The sequence below is a fragment of the Equus asinus genome, chromosome X (assembly GCF_041296235.1).
Source record: "Equus asinus isolate D_3611 breed Donkey chromosome X, EquAss-T2T_v2, whole genome shotgun sequence".
Classification (NCBI taxonomy): domain Eukaryota; kingdom Metazoa; phylum Chordata; class Mammalia; order Perissodactyla; family Equidae; genus Equus; species Equus asinus.
In genome coordinates, this window is record NC_091820.1 from 10,213,151 (window position 1) to 10,231,246 (window position 18,096).

General features: G+C 42.1%; 1 protein-coding gene across 5 annotated transcripts in view; it reads left to right on the plus strand.

The window, feature by feature from the left end:
* OFD1 (OFD1 centriole and centriolar satellite protein) overlaps positions 1–18,096 on the plus strand; it is a 46,835-nt gene that overhangs the window by 21,627 nt on the left and 7,112 nt on the right. For 4 of the 5 annotated variants that reach the window (XM_044764364.2, XM_044764365.2, XM_070502436.1 and 1 more), the window contains 11 exons: positions 2,813–2,986; positions 5,239–5,345; positions 7,161–7,280; positions 8,978–9,051; positions 10,182–10,273; positions 11,311–11,500; positions 12,576–12,706; positions 13,247–13,358; positions 15,298–15,897; positions 16,380–16,506; positions 17,672–17,772. In XM_044764364.2, coding sequence (XP_044620299.2) covers positions 2,813–2,986; positions 5,239–5,345; positions 7,161–7,280; positions 8,978–9,051; positions 10,182–10,273; positions 11,311–11,500; positions 12,576–12,706; positions 13,247–13,358; positions 15,298–15,897; positions 16,380–16,506; positions 17,672–17,772 — 1,828 coding nt within the window. The remainder of the gene's footprint in view (positions 1–2,812; positions 2,987–5,238; positions 5,346–7,160; positions 7,281–8,977; positions 9,052–10,181; positions 10,274–11,310; positions 11,501–12,575; positions 12,707–13,246; positions 13,359–15,297; positions 15,898–16,379; positions 16,507–17,671; positions 17,773–18,096) is intronic. The other variant, XR_011499697.1, reaches the window with a different exon arrangement.

Below are 18,096 nucleotides of genomic sequence, written 5' to 3' on the forward strand. Positions count from 1 at the left end.
CTTTTAACCTTCATATTACCTTCACAGGTAGTTGATCTGCTGCCTTTACTATACTTTTACCTGACAAGTGATTTTATTGCCTGTTTTTCCTTGTTGTTTTGGGTTTTTTTGATAATTTTTTTCTTTTATCTCTATTTGTGGTCATTGCTTTCCCACTTAAATAAGTCCCTTCAGCATTTCTTGTAGAACTGGTTTCTTGGTGATAAACTTTAATTTTTGCTTGTCTGGGAAGCTCTTTATCTCTCCTTCCATTCTGAATGACAGCCTTGATGGATAGAGTATTCTTGGTTGTAGGTTTTTTCCTTTTAGCACTTTAAATATGTCGTGCCATTCTCTTCTCGCCTGTAGGGTCTCGACTGAGAAGTCTGCTGACAGCCTGATGGGCTTCCCTTTATATGTCACTTGTGGCCTTTCTCTTGCTGCTTTTAGGATTCTCTCTTTGTCTTTAATTTTAGACATTTTGATTATAATATGTCTTGGTGTGGGCCTCTTTGGGCTTTTCTTGTTTGGAGCTCTCTGTGCTTCCTGAACCTGGATGTCTGTTTCCTTCCTCAGGTGAGGAAAATTTTCCTCTATTATTTCAACAAATAAATTTTCTGCCCCTTTGTCTCTCTCTTCTCCTTCTGGGACCCCTATAATCCGAATGTTAGCACACTTGATATTGTCCCAGAGTTCCCTTACACTGTTCTCCTTCTGTCTAATTCTTTTTTCTCTTTTCTGTTCTGCTTGGGTGATTTCCTCTAATCTTTCGTCTAGCTCGCTGATCCGTTCCTCTGCTTCCTCTACTCTGCTATTGAGTCCCTCTAGTGAATTTCTCATTTTGAGTGTTGTATTCTTCATTTCTGATTGGTTCTTTTTTATATCTTCCAATTCTTTGCTGATGTGCTCACTGTGTTCATCCATTCTTCTCTGCATATCGGTGAGCATCCTCATTATGTTTTGTTTGAATTCTTTGTCAAGGAGGTCGCTAGATTCTGTTTCACTTAGTTCTTTTTCTGGTGTTTTGTAGTGTTCCCTTGCTTGGAAAGTATTCCTTTGCCTCCTCATTATGCCTCTTTCTCTGTGCTATTTTCTTTGTACTAGGTGAGTTGGCTATGTCTCCTGATCTTGGAGAAGTGGCCTTATGTATGAGATGCCTTATGAGGCCCAGCAGTGTGCTTCTCTCTCGTCACCAGACCATAAGAACCAGGAGTGACCCCATGTGGGCTACTTGTGTTCTTCTGCTGTGGCAGGGTTGCTCCCACTGCAGGTACCCAGGGAGTCTGATCTTTCCTTCCCTGGCCAGCTGTTTGTAAATCCGGTTTGGAGGGGCCTCAGCACTGTTGGCTACAAAGTCTATTAGCACACTCTTATTGCAATTGTCCTCTTAATTGGGTTGGTACCCAGTGTAGCTGGTTGCTAGGCTCAGGGGCGTACAGTTGTGATAGGCCTGAGGCCAACAAGGCTGATGTCAGTTCTCTTAGGAGTGCAGCTGAGTGGGGCTAGCCCTTGGCATGGGGGCACTCAGTTGTTTCAGGCTTTGGAAGGTGGGGCTGATCCTTTTTATGGCTATTTGTGAAACACAAGTCTTCTGCAGCTGACAAGCCTCACCCCCCTCCGGACCACATACACTGTCAGCACAGTCCTGGTCCGTACACACTCCTCAACGCCCTGGAGCATGCCCCACCACCACACTGCAGAGGCCCCCACCTCTACCCCAATGCCCCCCACAGTTCACCTGGTCCTCACACAAGCCCTGCCCCACACAGGCAGACACCTTTGCCTGCCTGTAGAGGATCAAGGCACTCAGTCAATGCAGGCTGAAAAGTAGCCTGAGGGCTTGCTGTTAGGTGGGGCCAGTCCCTAGGGTGGGTTGCCTGCCCTGGCTGAACTGGATTAAATCTGTGCTCTAGTGGGTGTGGCAGACCCCTGGGCTAATAGCCCAAGGGACGCACCTCAGTGGCCCCCACCAGTGTCTGTATCGGCACGCCTGGAGCAGCTCAGAACAACGGCCCCCACCAATGTCTCAGTCTCCGGAGAGGATCCTCCTCTCACCAAGATACCCCCAGAGCCCACCAGGTGAGTCTTGTTTCACCAAAGGACAGTCAGCCTTCTCTCTGGTGATTTTAGGTTGCTGCAATGAGTGAGTTTGTGCGTGGGCCCTTTAAGACCCGGATCTTTTCGGCTTTCGGCCGATAGCTTTTCTAGGGTGTCCTCGCTGCAGTTAATAGTCAGCAAAGCCAGACAGTAAGACCCCTGTCTCAGTTGGGCTGAGTCCGAAGGATGGTTATAGCAGTATTGACCCCACTCCGGACCTCACTCCTCCAGGGAAGGCTCGTACCTTAGGTTGGCTCCTGCCTGGCCAGTTGAGAAGCTCCGCTGCTCCCAAAGGTGGCTTTTTTCCTCTCCAGCCAGAGTTACTGCCTCTTCTGCTTTCGTCAGGACTGTCCCTTGTTGTGGGGGTTCTTTTTATCCAGTTTTCAGTTTTCAATCCAGGGTGATTCTTCCTAAAATTATTGTAACCTGGTTGTGTTCGTGGGAGGAGGCGAGTTCAACATCTGCTCACGGCGTCATCTTGACGAGAACTCTAGCATCTTTATTAATGAATGCATTACTATACTGTTGTGCATGTTATTTTCCTTTCCAATTGATGTCATTTCTTTATGTCTTTTGAATGAATCATACAGGTACAGTGAAGATGAAACTAAAGGTGAAGTAAACTAAATATATTTACACAGAACGTTAATATTAAACCTAGCCATGGAGAGAGAATTAGTTACTATTTCTTTAGTACAGTTATTGGTATTTACAATGATTTGTCATCAATTGGCAGTTGAAGTATTTTAAAGATACTGAAATAGCAAAAGTTAAAATGGAAGAGAAAAGAAAGTCTAAGAAGGAAGCAGCCGAGTTCTGGAACAAATTTGACAGAGCTTGTCAAGCAAAATCTGAAGCCCTGATTTCTCGGGAAAAGATGACCCTTGAGAGAATTCAACAGCACCAGGAGGTAATATTTTAAAATCCTTTACTGGGTGGCTGTTTCCTGCAGCTGTTAGTAGATTGGCTCATGGTCCAGGTACAAGGTGGGACAATGGCTGGAACAATGGATGAACAAGGCCCTAGAGGAGCAGTAGGGACTGGGGTCAAGAGCATAAGTGGCAGGATTGGCCTTGAAAAAGACACGCAGACTCCTTTCTGCTGAGACTGCTGGAATGACAGACTGTGGAGGTGGACATCCACATTTGGAATGTGAGAAACTCACACTAAGTAAGTGGCAAATTTGAGGTTAGGTAGCAGCTTCGAGGAGAGGATCAGAGGTGTGGAGTGGCTGCCTGGGGGTAAAGGAAGAGCAGCTCTCTGAAGCAGACAGGACTGATCAAACTGCCTTGAGGGCCCAACTGAGATGGACAGCATGGAACTGAAGACCAAACAAAGTGCTTGTAGGTGACCGTTCTGTTATAGCTCTTGGGAGGACTTGTAAGGTCACTGAGGGTGGAAAGATAGAGGTGCTTGGGGAGTGGAGCTTTGTAGAGCTGAATTTATTTGACTTGAGGTAGGCAGCCTATTTAATTGAAGACATTGGGGTTTGGCTGGGTGGTGAAGGGAACCAGAGGAGAGGGGTTGGGTGGCTACTAACCTAGGGGAGAAGGAGGTGCTATGTGGCAGTCTTAAAGACATCAAGGAATAGGTCTGGGGATACTGACAGGTGGAAGATTAAAGATGGGCCAAGAGGACAGAGTTGCAGGTTGAGGTTTCAGGGGAAGATTGGAAACAAAATGCAGTGTGCTGCTGTTGGAGCACAGGTCGAAGGTCCCTGGAGTAGAGGAGTCTAGGGCTGTGAGGGTCATCTACGTGGCCATTTGATCGTGTTACCCAGGAAAGTGACTGGACAGGTGGTAGAGAGGTTGAGGAGTGGCAGGGAGTGTGTGTCAGCTGGAGGCATTGGATCCACTCCTTTAGGAAAAACAGGTTCCTTTCCTAGGGGTGTGTTTCAGAGCAGAAACAGGGGCACTGTTTCTTATGTAGAACCAGAACGACTGATGTCAGGAGACGTTGAAAGGAGGGGCCTTCCTCCCAGCGCCCACCCTTGCTCAGGGCTTCTGAGTAAGACCCAGTTATTTAATGGTAATTGCACCCCTCTACGATTTTGTATAGCATTTCTGGGAATTGGGCTTGTTTTAGCTATAAAGATAAATGTTGGAAGCACAGTCCTTGAGATGATTGAGTTGTGTTTAGACTAGCAACTTCATCTAGTAGGTGACCGACTAGAGCAGATCAGCCAGTTAACAGACCCAAATCCCCATTTAGTTAACTGATTCTCTGAAGGCTATGGAGAAGGTTGCTATCCTCATAGAAAGCCCTGGACTCTTCTACTCCAGGGACCTTCACCTTTGCTCCAATAGCAGCACACTGCATTTTGTTTCCAATCTTCCCCTGAAACCTCAACCTGCGGCTCTGTCCTCTTGGCCTTTATTCCACCACCTGGAATGCCCCTCCCCTTCTCTCCCTGATAAAACTGTCCTGTCCTTCAAAATCCAGCTTAAGTTGTCACCTCCTTATGACACCTTCCCTGGCTCCCACTGACAGACTCATTCAGGCATTGTTCTTGCCATGGAGTCCTTTTGCACTTTGGTTGTAAAATCATCTCATCGCAGTGTGATTGTTTGTTTCTCTCTCCCTGACTCAACTGTGAATTTTTTAAAGATGGGGACTAGATCTGTTCATCTTTTTATATCCAGCTCCTAGTATGCTCTTTGTCATATGACAGATATTCAGTAAATCCTTGCTCAGTGAACACATAAATGGAAGTGTGTCCTGTTCATTTGGGAGTTCATATGAGCTTGCGAATGCTGAGTCAGAGTGACCTATGAACTGAAAGATTCAAATGACAACAGAACCATGGGAATTCTATTAAGTTTTATTGCTGACTGTACGTTTTGTTTCCTTTCTTCTTCCTGAAAAACTTATCAAAATTTAAAGTAAGTGTCTGAGAGATGTTAATTAACTATGTAGAATAATTAGACAAGGGATGTTAGGAATATAGGGTAATGTAGTTTAACAGTCATTGGGGGAGGGAGTAAGTTTTTTGTGTAACTAGAATAGGCAAAAAGCATACCTTGAGTTGGAACCTCTTGAAAGTGAAATTGTTACTCTAAATGTCTGTACTTTGTTTCCTAGAATTTAGGAAGCAGTCTATTAGTTCAGATCTATTTTATTTTGTCGAGCTTCCTTGCTAAAAATTAATGCTTTCCTCTACAGACTGAAACAAGAGAAATTTATGCTCAAAGGCAGCTTCTGCTAAAAGATATAGATTTGCTAAGAGGCAGAGAAGCAGAGCTGAAGCAGAGAATTGAAGCTTTTGAATTGTAAGTAACGTGTTCATTTTGGGTATTCATAATGAATGAAATTAAAAAGAACTACTGAATATATGTCTTAATATTCTGATGTTAATTGCCAAGCAGAGTTCTTGGCTGTAAAGGTGACATTGCCTAGTTTAAAAGGCACAGGTTAAGAGAAACAAAGACTAGGGTTTCACTTTTGGAAAATTAGACATTGGGATAAAAAGCAGAATGAGACGCTATCATCAGGCTACAGTAAGACCAGACAAATAGTTTGAAGAAATTAATAATGCTTGGGGCTGGCCCCGTGGCTGAGTGGTTAAGTTTGTGCGCTTCACTTCGGCGGCCCAGGGTTTCACCAGTTCGAATCCTGGGCACAGACATGGCACTGCTCATCAAGCCACACTGAGGCAGCGTCCCACATGCCACAACTAGAAGGACCCACAACTAAAAAATACACAACTGTGTACCAGGAGGCTTTGGGAGAAAAAGGAAAGAAATTAATAATGCTTTAGCAAATCATATGTTTCACATTTACTTTCGATCATTCAGATCTAACAGTTTCATGTGCATATAGTAACTGGATTCCAGATATCCAGACCTGCCACATTTACCTGCTCTGCTGTCAAAAAAGGAAATACGGTGGCTCTGACTTGTACTAGGTGAAGCTATTTCTCATGGTGTGTGTGTTACTTACTTTTTTGTGAGTGCTCACAAATGTTTCATCCTTCAAATCTTACCTGGGATTAATAGCAAGCCCACCAGTCTATAGTTTGTGGAATAAGCCTTCTTTCCCATTTGGGATCTGCCATTAATTGACACAGATACTCCAGCAGTCTTATTTCATTAAAGAATTTGTCTCCATCTTCATTAATGTTGTTTTCTCGTTTATATATAGGCTTGATTTGTTTGATTTCTTCTCTCTGCCTACCTCACTCTCTTTTTGGCAGTAGTGAAGAGGTAAATTGATTACGAGAGAGAAAAGAAAAGGAACCAAGTTTGGGCAGACATGATTCATGATTATGTAATCACTTCTTTACCTCTACTTCCCCTACTTCTCCCTTCTAGGTATATAAGCTTTGATGTAGTTTACTGCTCCTTAGCTTTACAGATTAGCCAGCGGAGGGAGCTAACACACAGCTTTAACCTCCGCTTGGAACGGTCAGCGTTCTGCAGCACTTCTCGTTATGGCTTGGTCTAAGTACCTGAGAACCCAGTTCTCTAGCTCTGGAATTGGTTTTCTGGTTGATTGAAGGTCTCACTATGAAGACCATTCCATTCATGTGTATTTGGAACTTCTGATTAATCCATCTATCTTTGGCTATCTCTTTAGGCACTCTTCAATATTTGATTGATAGATTATTAAAGGCCAAAATCGAACCTTCTACCTTTAATATCTATGGGCTAATCAATTAAATCACAGTTGGAAACAGTATTATAGAAGAAATAAGCCCTTAAGTATGCTGACTTTTTGCTTGTAGCTTTGTAATTAATAACACCATTCTTTCACCTCTGAGTTGATTATGGCCATTTATCACTTGTAATTCATTTGTTAAGTGTGAATCCTCTTCTGTGAGAAACCACTTTGGTCTTGACACTTTCACACACCCTGCAGCCAGGTGCCACCATATAGCTCCATCTCCTAGTTTGGATCCATCGTCACTAGGTCAGTGCATAAAATAGATGGAGGACTTCTGGCTCTTTTCGTTTACTTCCCAGCAGTGACAGTCACATCACAGTTTTAGTCTGTGGAGCTAAAAACACGTTATTTTTTCCCCCTAAATTCTCTATTTCAGATACTATAGTTTTCTTGTTTGCTTTATCTATTTTTGCTAATTTCAGGGCCCAGAGGCTACAAGAAGAAAAGAATAAAAGCGTGACTGATGCTCTTAGGAGACGGGAACTGAATATAAAGAGTATTGAGGAGACCTATGACCAAAAGCTCAAGAGTGAACTTCTCAAGTAATTGTTGGTGTTTTAAAAGAAGTAACATGTTTGAATTAAGTTGGTGGAAACATGGCAACACCAATGAAGTAGATGAGACTAACATTTTATGACAGCATTTAATGTTTAAAAAAATACATGTTTTCATTGACAGTCAAGCCTTTCCCTTGAGTATTTGAGTTGATAGTTTTAAAAAGAGTATAGAAAATAGTGTCCTCTGCTCATTCTTATTTGTAGCTTCTCTAACATTTATTGAGGGCCTGTGATTTGCTTTAATTTTTAGGGCACCATGTGACTAGCTCAGCTTGCACAGCTGATAGAGTGTAAAATTGGAATTATAATCACTTTTAGTTATCTTTTCCTCTACCCCACTCATACTGCCTCTAGATGGGGATATCTAACAGTTTTTAAATTATTCAACTCAGTGGTTATAGTATTGGTCAGTGAATCTTATTGGTCAAGGAATAAGGAATCTTATTCCTTCAAGATTCTGCAAAGCCAGAATCAAAAGAAATAAAGTTAACTATATGAAGCAAAAAATGGTATAGAGAAAGGAAAATATGGACAACTAGGGTTACTGTGGCTTTCCTATTGTCTGAGTTTTGTGTGCAAGTGAATAGTACCTCAGTGCAAAGGCATTCAGCACATATGGTAACTTCTTTCTCTGGTGCTCAGTATAGTGTCTGGCACGTAATAAGTTCAGTTAGTACTTACTGAATAAATGAAATCCTAGTGAAGAGATGACTCAGCATTGCTGCTCTGGGTCTTTCTTAATCAGTGACCTCTTTTTACTGCCTTTCCCATAATTTGTCATTGATGTTCCATTATGTGGTACTTGCAAAAGTTCCTTGAGGTTGTTCTTTAAAAGAATTCTATTAAAAAAGAAATAGAGCACCTTTTCCATGTATCAGTTTTGAAATATTGGATTTTATCTACATGTTTAATGTCAGTTCCCCTTGTTAATACAGTAGTAAACACTGAAGTATCTGTAGTCGTTAAACTTCTAGAAATAGAGGAGTAAGAGTGTGTAGGTTAACTTTACATAGCTATGGAGATAGTAAACTGTTTGGTATCATTGTCTGGCTTTGAGTATCCTCATGGCAAATGTTGGAATTTGGAGGATATTCACTACAAGGGGGCTTCTCTTTCCTTTTTCCCATTTCTGAACCAGAAAGTCAGCTGGGAAAAGCTGGTGGAGATAAGTAAAACTCTGGGAAAATCTGCCTCTTGATATCACTAATCCAGATATAATCCTATTGGTAATCGGCCCTCAATACTGTGCTCAGCTCCCTCAGGCGAAAGTTCTTATCCTGGTTGGGAGTGGGGAGGCAGCACAGGTGGATTGGAAGTGACCGACTTGTTATCATTTGGGATTTAGAGTCTGTTGTGTACAGTGTAAGTTTAACTTAATGTACTCCTTTGTGTCAGTCCAGACCAACTGAGATGCACTTGCTCTCAGTAACCTCACAACAACAGGACCCTTCATTGTGTGGTTGAGTTTTTGGGACCCAATTTACAGGATCGCAGCAGGGTTTTACCAGCCCTTTTATGTTCAGAATTCAGATCCCTGGCCTTAGCACTGAGAGACCTGCAGTTTCTGCATTGCCATGGTCATTGCCCTTAGGTGCCCCGGTGCCATAGATAAGCTCATGCGTCAATAGAAGTCTGTCCAGGAAAATGACAAGGAACTCATTTTTAGTCATTCTGCTTCGCAGGTATCAACTTGAATTAAAGGACGACTACATCAGTAGAACTAATAGACTGATTGAAGATGAAAGGAAGAACAAAGGTGATTCTTGGGGGAAGAAAGCTGTGTTTTTCAGTTCCGATGTAGGTTATTAGCTTCCTAAATCGGGTCTGTTCTATATCCTAAAAATATGTAGCTTACCCGTCATTGTTACTACAGAATTGCACATTTTTTTATCCTTTTAATTTTACAAAATTAAAAAACTAATTGTCTTTCACTACGTTTTTGCAAACCTTCATGTTTAACCTTTTATTTATTCACAAAGGTTGGTAATATATTGGTAAGATGTTATCCAACTTTATTTCAATATATTTTGATAAATCTGTGATTGTCAAGAAGGTGGCAGCAACTTATTGCCACCCAGTAAATATTACTCTTAACCATGAGAGACTTCATTTTTTACTTAAGGAAAATTTTATTTTAACTTTGTCCCCTGTGACCTAGTTTATTATTTCTTTTACTTCTAATATATTTTTATGCTTCATGATATTTTCACTTGACATATAATCTCCTAAACTGCTGTATACATTAGCCCAGGACTAGGAAAGTTGGCGAATTTTTCAATTTTTAGATATTTTACATTTCAATATGTTTGTAGGAACTTGCCTGTGACAAGAAGTTGAACTTTTGGTGGAAATTTCAAATTAATTCTTGGGAGTAAACCAGAGCTGGGTACTTGATACTGACCTGTAAGGTCACCCGGTATGTGGCTGGCTGCTCCTTTGCAACTGTCTTGCAGAGACTAATAGTTCTTGAGGAATTAGTACCATCACGTATTCAGTAAATTGCTTTTTATATCTACACAGACTTGTGTTAGATGAAGTGAAAACAACAAAATAGTGACTAAAATGGTAACAGACAAACCTTTGTATTTAAGGAAATTCAGATCTGTCAGCATGAGGGCTCTGAACAGGTGGTGTAACTCTGGTTAGTGTGTGTAGCAGGAGGAAGTTCCCCACACATGTGACCGTTATAACTAACTGCCCATCACCTGTTGGGTAACAGGCCTCTGTTTCTTACTTGCCTGCTGATTTTTTAACTCCAACATCTGCTATTTTAGATTATGAAATAATGGTTATTAGGTCTGACATACTGGCCATAAATTATTAAATGGCTTTTGTATTCACTAGGAAAAACATGATGATATTTAATTGGTGGGTTCTTTCTTTCAGAAAAAGCTCTGCATTTGCAAGAGGAGCTCACAGCTGTTAATTCAAAAAAGGAAGAACTCAATCATTCTGTAAATCGTGTGAAAGAACTTGAGGTAATTGTTAAGCCTATTGTTTTTTTTGAACTAGATGTTAGACAATATCTGAACTTTTAGTTTTAGTCATACGTAATTTATCTTAAGTTATCCTCTTGATATGTTGGGACTGTTTATTATGTGACTAAGAAGGTGATGGCTGAACTTTAGTTCAGGCAGTCTTCATTTCAATCGTAGTCTCCTGGGGAAGCATAGAAAGAATGTCCTCTGGGGCCTGGAGTCCTGCTTGAATCCTCTCTCTCCCCTGCTGCTTGGGTGTCTTTGGGCAAGTTCCATGCCCTTGGATTCCTTATCTGTAAACTTGGGGCTATTGCCCACATCCTGTGGTTGTTGAGGGACTTCAGCGAGCTGATTTATGTGCCTGGCCCATAGCTGGTGGCCACTTCATCTTAGTTTCTACCTCAGCCTCTCTGCTTTCCCATCAGCAGCAAGGAAAAATTCCTGTCACTGCATTGGGAGCTTGCAGGTGAAAACAAAATGAGATGCATTTTTCACATGCCACTGGGACCTTATTTCTGTTCATTCATGAGCTTGCCATCTGAAAGACAGCTGGAACTTTAAGTACTTAAAATACGCTCTGTATATAAAATTTATTTTTGCAATAGTGATGACTGACTTATTTGAGAACTTTGTAGACTTCTGTATCCAAACATGAGATATATTAAGAAAAGGAAAGTACCCCATAGCATGTTAGTGATATCTATCTCATCTTTTCTTATTTAAAAAAATATATTGCTACAATCTGTGATTGTTCTTGGGTTCTTGGTTACATCTGGAAAATGGGGTGACAAACAGAAGCCCCTGTTTTGTAGGACAGGGTTCTGTATAATTCAAGCTGCGTGAACTTCCCTCTGCCCCAACTCTAGGGAAGAAGATGATTCCATTGTTGTGGTTAGGGTCTTGTCATTGCAAAGACCCGTACTTCAGTCAAGTGACCTTAATTAAATGTGACACCCAGCTGAAAGCAGCCCGCTAGCTTTTACTTAAACAGTATTGCAAAGTCATTGTTCAAATATGTTCTCCCTTTTCCACTCCAGCTTGCATTAGAGTCTATGAAAGCCCAGTCTTTGGCAATAACAAAGCAAAACCACCTGCTGAATGAAAAAGTTAAAGAGATGAGTGACTATTCACTACTCAAAGAAGAGAAACTGGAGCTTCAGGCACAAAATAAATTACTTAAACAGCAACTGGAAGAGAGTAGAAATGAAAACTTGCATCTCCTAAACCGTATGTCTTTTTTTCTGATTTGCATGTTTTTGTAATTCATATTAGCTCCGTATTATGAAACTGCTTTTTACCTGTAAGGGAGGCTTCAGTTGGGAAGATTTTATAAAATCAAGATTCTTGGATTGAGGTTACTCCCTCTTTGCTTGCTACTGCATAATTAATAGTGTCACTAAGAAGAAATATTTTTAAATTGTACACATTTGCCTCTGGATGGTACTAGGCTCCCCGCACCCTCTGACCACTGGTTGGGTTTGGCCAATGGGGACACCCTCAAGCGCTTGGAGGGAGGGAGGAGAGTGAGGTCGAGGTGGTTATTATCCCCCTACCTCCATGACAGTGGCCCTGGGGTGGCCCTGCACCTCTTAGCCAAGCAAGATCCCCATGCTTGCGGAATGGCCTCTTACCAGCACTCTGCGCCTGTGCCAGCTCGCGCTCTCCAGTTCTGGGAATTCCTCCCTCCCCTCCCCTCCAGGCCCAAGAAGTAGGTAACAGTGGGGCCCGGTGCTAGCCCAGGGAACTACACTATCCTTTGTGGCTACCCTACATAAGTCACCCTTTATTAAAGGGTCCTCCAGTGACCCGAACTGGAGATGCCGTCTGCTTTTTGCCTGGACCCTGAGTGCCACTGCCAGATGCATAGATTGGATTGGCCCTGGGGGCACTCATCCACTGGTTTGATAGAGTGCTTCTTCCATGCCTTCTGTTCGTGGTAGAGAGGGTGGGTTTTCAAGTTAATTTGAGGATTTGAAAGAATTATTTTACTTGGAGTAGGACTCTGAACAGTAGTAAAGTTTGCATTTACGTGCATTAAATTCTTTTGTTATGAAATTTGTGAATCAGCATTGTTCCTAGCCCATTTACTAGAATTAATATAATATTAATATATATAATATAAATATTAATTATATATAATATAATGTAAATATTAATTATATTAATAATATAAATATTAATTGCATGTGTACAAAGAAGAGGAAGAACAATTTAAAATGTCTTTAGCTGCTTTTGTCAAGTGAAATGAGAACACTTCAGGTTGGTAATGACTGGGGTTCTTTTTTCTTTTTTACGTTTGTAGGCATAGCTCAGCCATCTCCTGAGCTGGTGATTTTTCAGAAAGAATTAAAGAAGGTAGAAAATGCTATCGCGTTTGAGCATAAGGAGTTTGAAAGCCACAAGCAAACTCTGCAGAGACAGCTGCACAGTGAAGTAAGTATTGCTCTTCGCTTGTCCAGGTGTTAGGCCAGTCCACTTTGGAGACATGTAAACTGGGCGTACATTGCACCAGTGTAAATCAGATTTATTTTAACATCAAAAATTACTCTCCCAATATGCTAAGGGTATCCTTTCTCATCTGAGAAAATTCTCAAGTGATTATATGACTTTATATTCATAATAGTAATAAAATCCAGAGGAAAGCAAATAAACGTAAACATGAAATTTTCCAAGTCCTAATGGTGCCTGCTGTTAAACTGTCTCTTGATTGTCACCCTGCGACTTATACACATTGATGGTCTCTTTCTGATGTCTGCCTCGTGCCCTAGAGTAGCTGTTCTTTGAGATGAATGAGTGAAAACGGAGGTGAAAAACTTGCTTGTGTGTTCTGTCACAGTTGTGTTATAGGGTGGAAAGCTGCTCAGAATTGGCAAAACAGAAAACGAGAATAAGCCTGATCAGAGAATTGTTTCTTTTCAAGTGATCTGTGATTTGTTTTGCATGGATTTCTTTTTCTTCTTTCCATCTTTTCAGATTGAGCACTCTACACGGCTAAAGGCCCAAATACTAGATTATGATGCCACTGTGAGGAGGCTAACTACGCAGGTTGCCGAGTTAAAATTGCAACTGAAACAAACTCAGACAGGTTAGAGACATTTTTAACCTGTGTGTGTGAAGCTTCTGACGTTTGTGGAAATGTAATGATCATTACTTGTTGAACTTGTAGTAATTCTCATAGTAGGGGAAAAGCCATAGAAATATGCTATCTTAGAAGTAAAACTCCCTGTCCATCTCAGAAATGCCGGCTGGGTCGGCAGCTAAAGTGACTTGCTTTCACAGGTGTGCCATGGCTTGGGGGAGCCTCATAACCCCAAATAGGAAATGTGTGGTGGTGACACAGAAGTCCCCAAATTCATCCTGGGCCTAGGCTTTCCTTTATTTATTCCCCTGATAATAAGGCCAATCAACTCTTCAGTGGTTTTATGTATTCCTTGACAGATGTGTAAATTCTGGGAGAAGCAGGGTGGCCTAGCAAAAAGAGCATTGCTCCCAATACCAGGAAACAGTTTTTATTTTCTGACCCCAATTTTGAAGTTAGTTCTTTGACCTTGGGCACGTCCCTTTGACTTCCTTGGACGTGCATTTCCTTTTTGTAATGGGGATACTAATACCTACCATGCCATGGTGAATGAAGAAGCAATGCGATGGGTTCCAGTACAGTGCCTGGGCACGTATAACATACTCAGGACTTGGTTATTGCTGTCATGTTACTACTGTGTCTTCACTGTGGATGCGTGATGTCTGCCCCTTCCTACTTCATAACAAGTATGCTGCAGCTTAGAGATTTTCTCCAGCTGCTTTCCAGCTCAAAGGAGGTTTCTGTGTGTTACCAGTTGAACTGGTTTCTCCTGCTTCCTGGTTCTGAGCTTCTTCAGTTCCCATTTGCTCTCTTTCCTTGGCAGTCCCTTGTTCCTGACTCCCTGCACTAGTTTTATTTTAATCTCTTTCCTCATTTCTACTCTTTCCTGTTCTTCATTTTCTGTCAACAATTCTGTTTGCCAAACCGCCCCCAGCTGAAATCATAGCGATCTCGTATCATGAACAATAGTTGAATGAAGATGGAAACTTTTCAAGCACATGTGTGGCCCATTGCAAGCGTCTGTCCCAGAGCACCAGTGAGGAGCCATTGCAGGAGAGGAGCCGTCACACATCCTGGCCTGGCTTTGGGAGATCCCAGTGGCTCTCCGCCTTGCTAACTGTGTGACCAGCCGCAGTCCCCTCATCTGTAAAATGGGAGCAGTGAGAGTTCTTAGCCCACAGCATTGTGACTGCAGGTCTTCATTCCTTTATCTGAAACTTGGGCCAAACACTGGATTTCTGGGGCAGCATCCTATAGTGAGACACATTAATTATTATTATTATTTTTTTTGAGGAAGATTAGCCCTGAGCTCACATCTGCTGCCAGTCCTCCTCTTTTTGCTGAGGAAGACTGGCGCTGAGCTAACATCTGTGCCCATCTTCCTCTACTTGATATGTGGGACACCTACCACAGCATGGCTTTTGCCAAGTGGTGCCATGTCCGCACCTGGGATCCAAACCGGTGAACTCCAGGCCGCCGAAGTGGAACGTGCGAACTTAACCGCTGTGCCACCGGGCCGGCCCTGACACATTAATTATTTTGCAGTCAGATGTATGCATATTCATGCTAGATGGAATAAATAAAGATGATAAATGGATTTATGTAAGTTCAGGTCAAGTTTTTCAATCAAATGAGTTCAGGTCTGGTTAGGCTTTGCCACCCCAATAAATTATGAATAAATTTTCAATTCTCAGAGCTTTTTGGATTTCAAGATTGTGCATAATGGATTATGCAGTAGTATGCATTACGAAAGAAGCTGGGACATATAAGCTCTCAATAAATGTTAATAATTATAATTACCGTGGCTTCAGAAAGTGTTTAATGTGCAAGTTTGTCTTTATTCTTTCTCTCTGTCATTTTTCAAAAAAAATATTCTTGAGCATATTTTAATTTTGCTCTCCACCTCTTCCCCTCCTTTCTCACATTACCTTTCTGTAACCTGCAGCCCTAGAGAATGAAGTGTACCGCAACCTGAAGCCATCTCTGATCCGTCATTCCATTGGTGGACTAATGTTGCCTCATGGCGATGATATAAATGGGGATTTCTTGAAAAATCCTCTCCAACAGGAAAAGCTGATGGCAGGCACAGTTACACCAAGGATCCCAAGTTATCCCACTGCTAGCATGGACGGTAGTTCCCCGGACTCTGACCTTGAGTTTGTGGCCAATACCAAGGCAAGGGTGAAGGAGCTAGAGCAGGAGGCGGAGCGCCTGGAACGGGCTTTCCGAGATTACCACCACAAGTTGAGTCGGCACTCCGTGAAGAGCCCGCTGCCGGCCCCCAGCCCACCGCCACCCCTGAACTTGCTAGCTGCTCTCAAGAACATGACTTCAGTCGCCTCCGAAGGATGTGTGTTTGCAGAGGACAGAGTTGTCTCTGAGCGGCTTCCAGTGGGCACGCTTATAGAGGACAAGAGCGACGCATCGGAAGCGCTGACGGGCAGTGCGGCCTCACGGCTACGCAGAGGCTCTTCCTCCAGACGCCTCTCCTCCACTCCCCTTCCAAAAGCTAAAAGAAGCCTGGATGGTGAAATGTATCTGGAAGGTAAGCTACCGCAAAAAGGTTCGCAGGATGCCCTGGCTGTCGATGGATCTGGTCCTCAGTGGACTCCTGTGTGAATGAATGCAGCCCTGGCCACCACTGGAAAGAGCAGGTGGGAGCCGGGCCTAGGAAAGTCTGGCTCAGTGTCCTCTCTCTGAGCCTGCGGTTTCCTGCTTAGCAGGCTTGATGTGGGAGGCAGTGGGATAGAGGGTCAGGTTCCAGCATTTTGCTTGGCATGCAGAGGTGTTCAGAGAGGGATAATGGCTTTTCCTTTACTGCTGGTTGCTTTTATACACTTTATTGTGATCATTGCAGTTTCACTTAGTTGCTTCAATTGTTAATTTTGTGGCTCACTTATGCATCATACTCAGCTGTTTGCAAGGATAATAGAATTTATTTTCAAAGTAATAAACTCGTTAGAAACCACATTGCTGTCTTCTCCAAACAATTTGTGATATTCTTGCCCTGGTCCCTCTGCCCCTTAGGTCTGGGCCGATCCCACGTTGCTGTCCCCAGTCCTTGTCCTGACAGAACACCCCAGCCTTCACCTGCTGATTCTAGGCACAGCCTTTCCATCCATTCTGTCTGCAGCCCTCTGGAGCAGAAGGCCAGGTAAATACTGCCTTGTGCTCAGCCGCAGCTGAGGCTGCTTAGCTGCCTGGGGTCTCCGCCTTGACTTGTTTGGGGTTTTTAGGTGATATTAAAGACCATGTGGCAGTACAGAATTTGCTGTAGAATTTGTCAGGTTGTAAGATGATGTATGATCTTTGAGAATCATCTGAATTACCTGGGGGGAAAAGATACCTTTTAGAAAATAGGTAATTTCCATTTGTTTGCTAAACTTATATATAGAATATGCACTATGGTATCAATAAGCATCCTCATAGTTCCCTGAATAGACTTGGCTTATAAAGATAAAAAAAAACCCCAACGTACAAAATCTGTGAAAGCAAATAAATTCAGTTTATTTTTAAACTTGAAACAGTTTTATACATCATTAAAAAGTCATTTAAAAATATTTTGGCATTTAAATATAAACAAATAAGGTTCCAATTTGTCTATCATTGAAATAAATTCTACAGTGATGATGGGTCCTCGGGTATGATTGCTGAAGCAAGATGAGGTGGATGTGTTTAGAAGCTCAATGGTGGGTCCCTCAGGGTGGCATTCGGGTTACACGTGGGACTCCTGCCTGTGCCTGGTCCCCATGGTGGGAGATTCTGACCCCTTCGTTCTAGGTTCGACCCTGGGCATGTGCAAGGTAAATCAGTTGTACTGTACAGAATTGAAAACTGCCACATGTGGTCCTAAAGCATATAATGTTTTCTTACATTGCTCTTTCTTGTGATAAAGCCAAAGAGACAAGACACATGTGCTGGGTTAGGGCACTCGGATGTACATCAGGCTTACAGTATTGCGTCACAGCTGGCTTGTGCTGATGGCACACAGAATTTGTTTTTTTCCTAAATGTTTTATGGTTCTTGAAAAAATAAACTCCTCCTAGGACAAGCATTGAGGGTGCAACATCATTCTTTGGGTGGTACCTGCCTCACAGCCTGAGGTGGTTATAAGGAGTAACTGAGTTAGCGTGTATGAACTGTTTAGAGCGATGCGTGCCGAGTGCCCAGTGCAGTGCAGCTCTTATTCTCAATGAGCTGAAGAAAAATGAATTCTCTAAAGCATTTTCTCAAGTCACACAAGGCTCCTTATCACCTTGTGTTCTTGGGTTTTACGTTATTAAAGCTTCACATTCATGAATTTTATTCTTCCAATCCAGTCTTTATCAAAGACAAACTGAACTCCAAGACAAAAGTGCATTTTCAAATCTGGACAAGCTAGCTTGTAAGGATATTGAGGAATTTGAATCATCTTTTCAATGTAAGTTCAAATATGAGTATTGGTTTTTATAAGTTGAAAATGTAGAAATCTTAGTTTTGGTGAAATACCTCCGTTGTTATGAAAAGCAAAAGTTAGAAATTAGGACATTTGTATTTTGTGATAAAGCCACAAATACGGATATATCGCCTCATTTCTATATCACAGATTTTCAGGGGTGCATTTCAGTTCTACTTTTAAAAAATTTTAGGGTAACCAATAATTTCAAAATTGGAGCTAAGCCCACAAGTAAACCTTAACTTAATTTACCAAGTTTGGGATTGCCTCAGATTTAAAATAAGTGATTTTCTAATTTGTGTTTTTCCC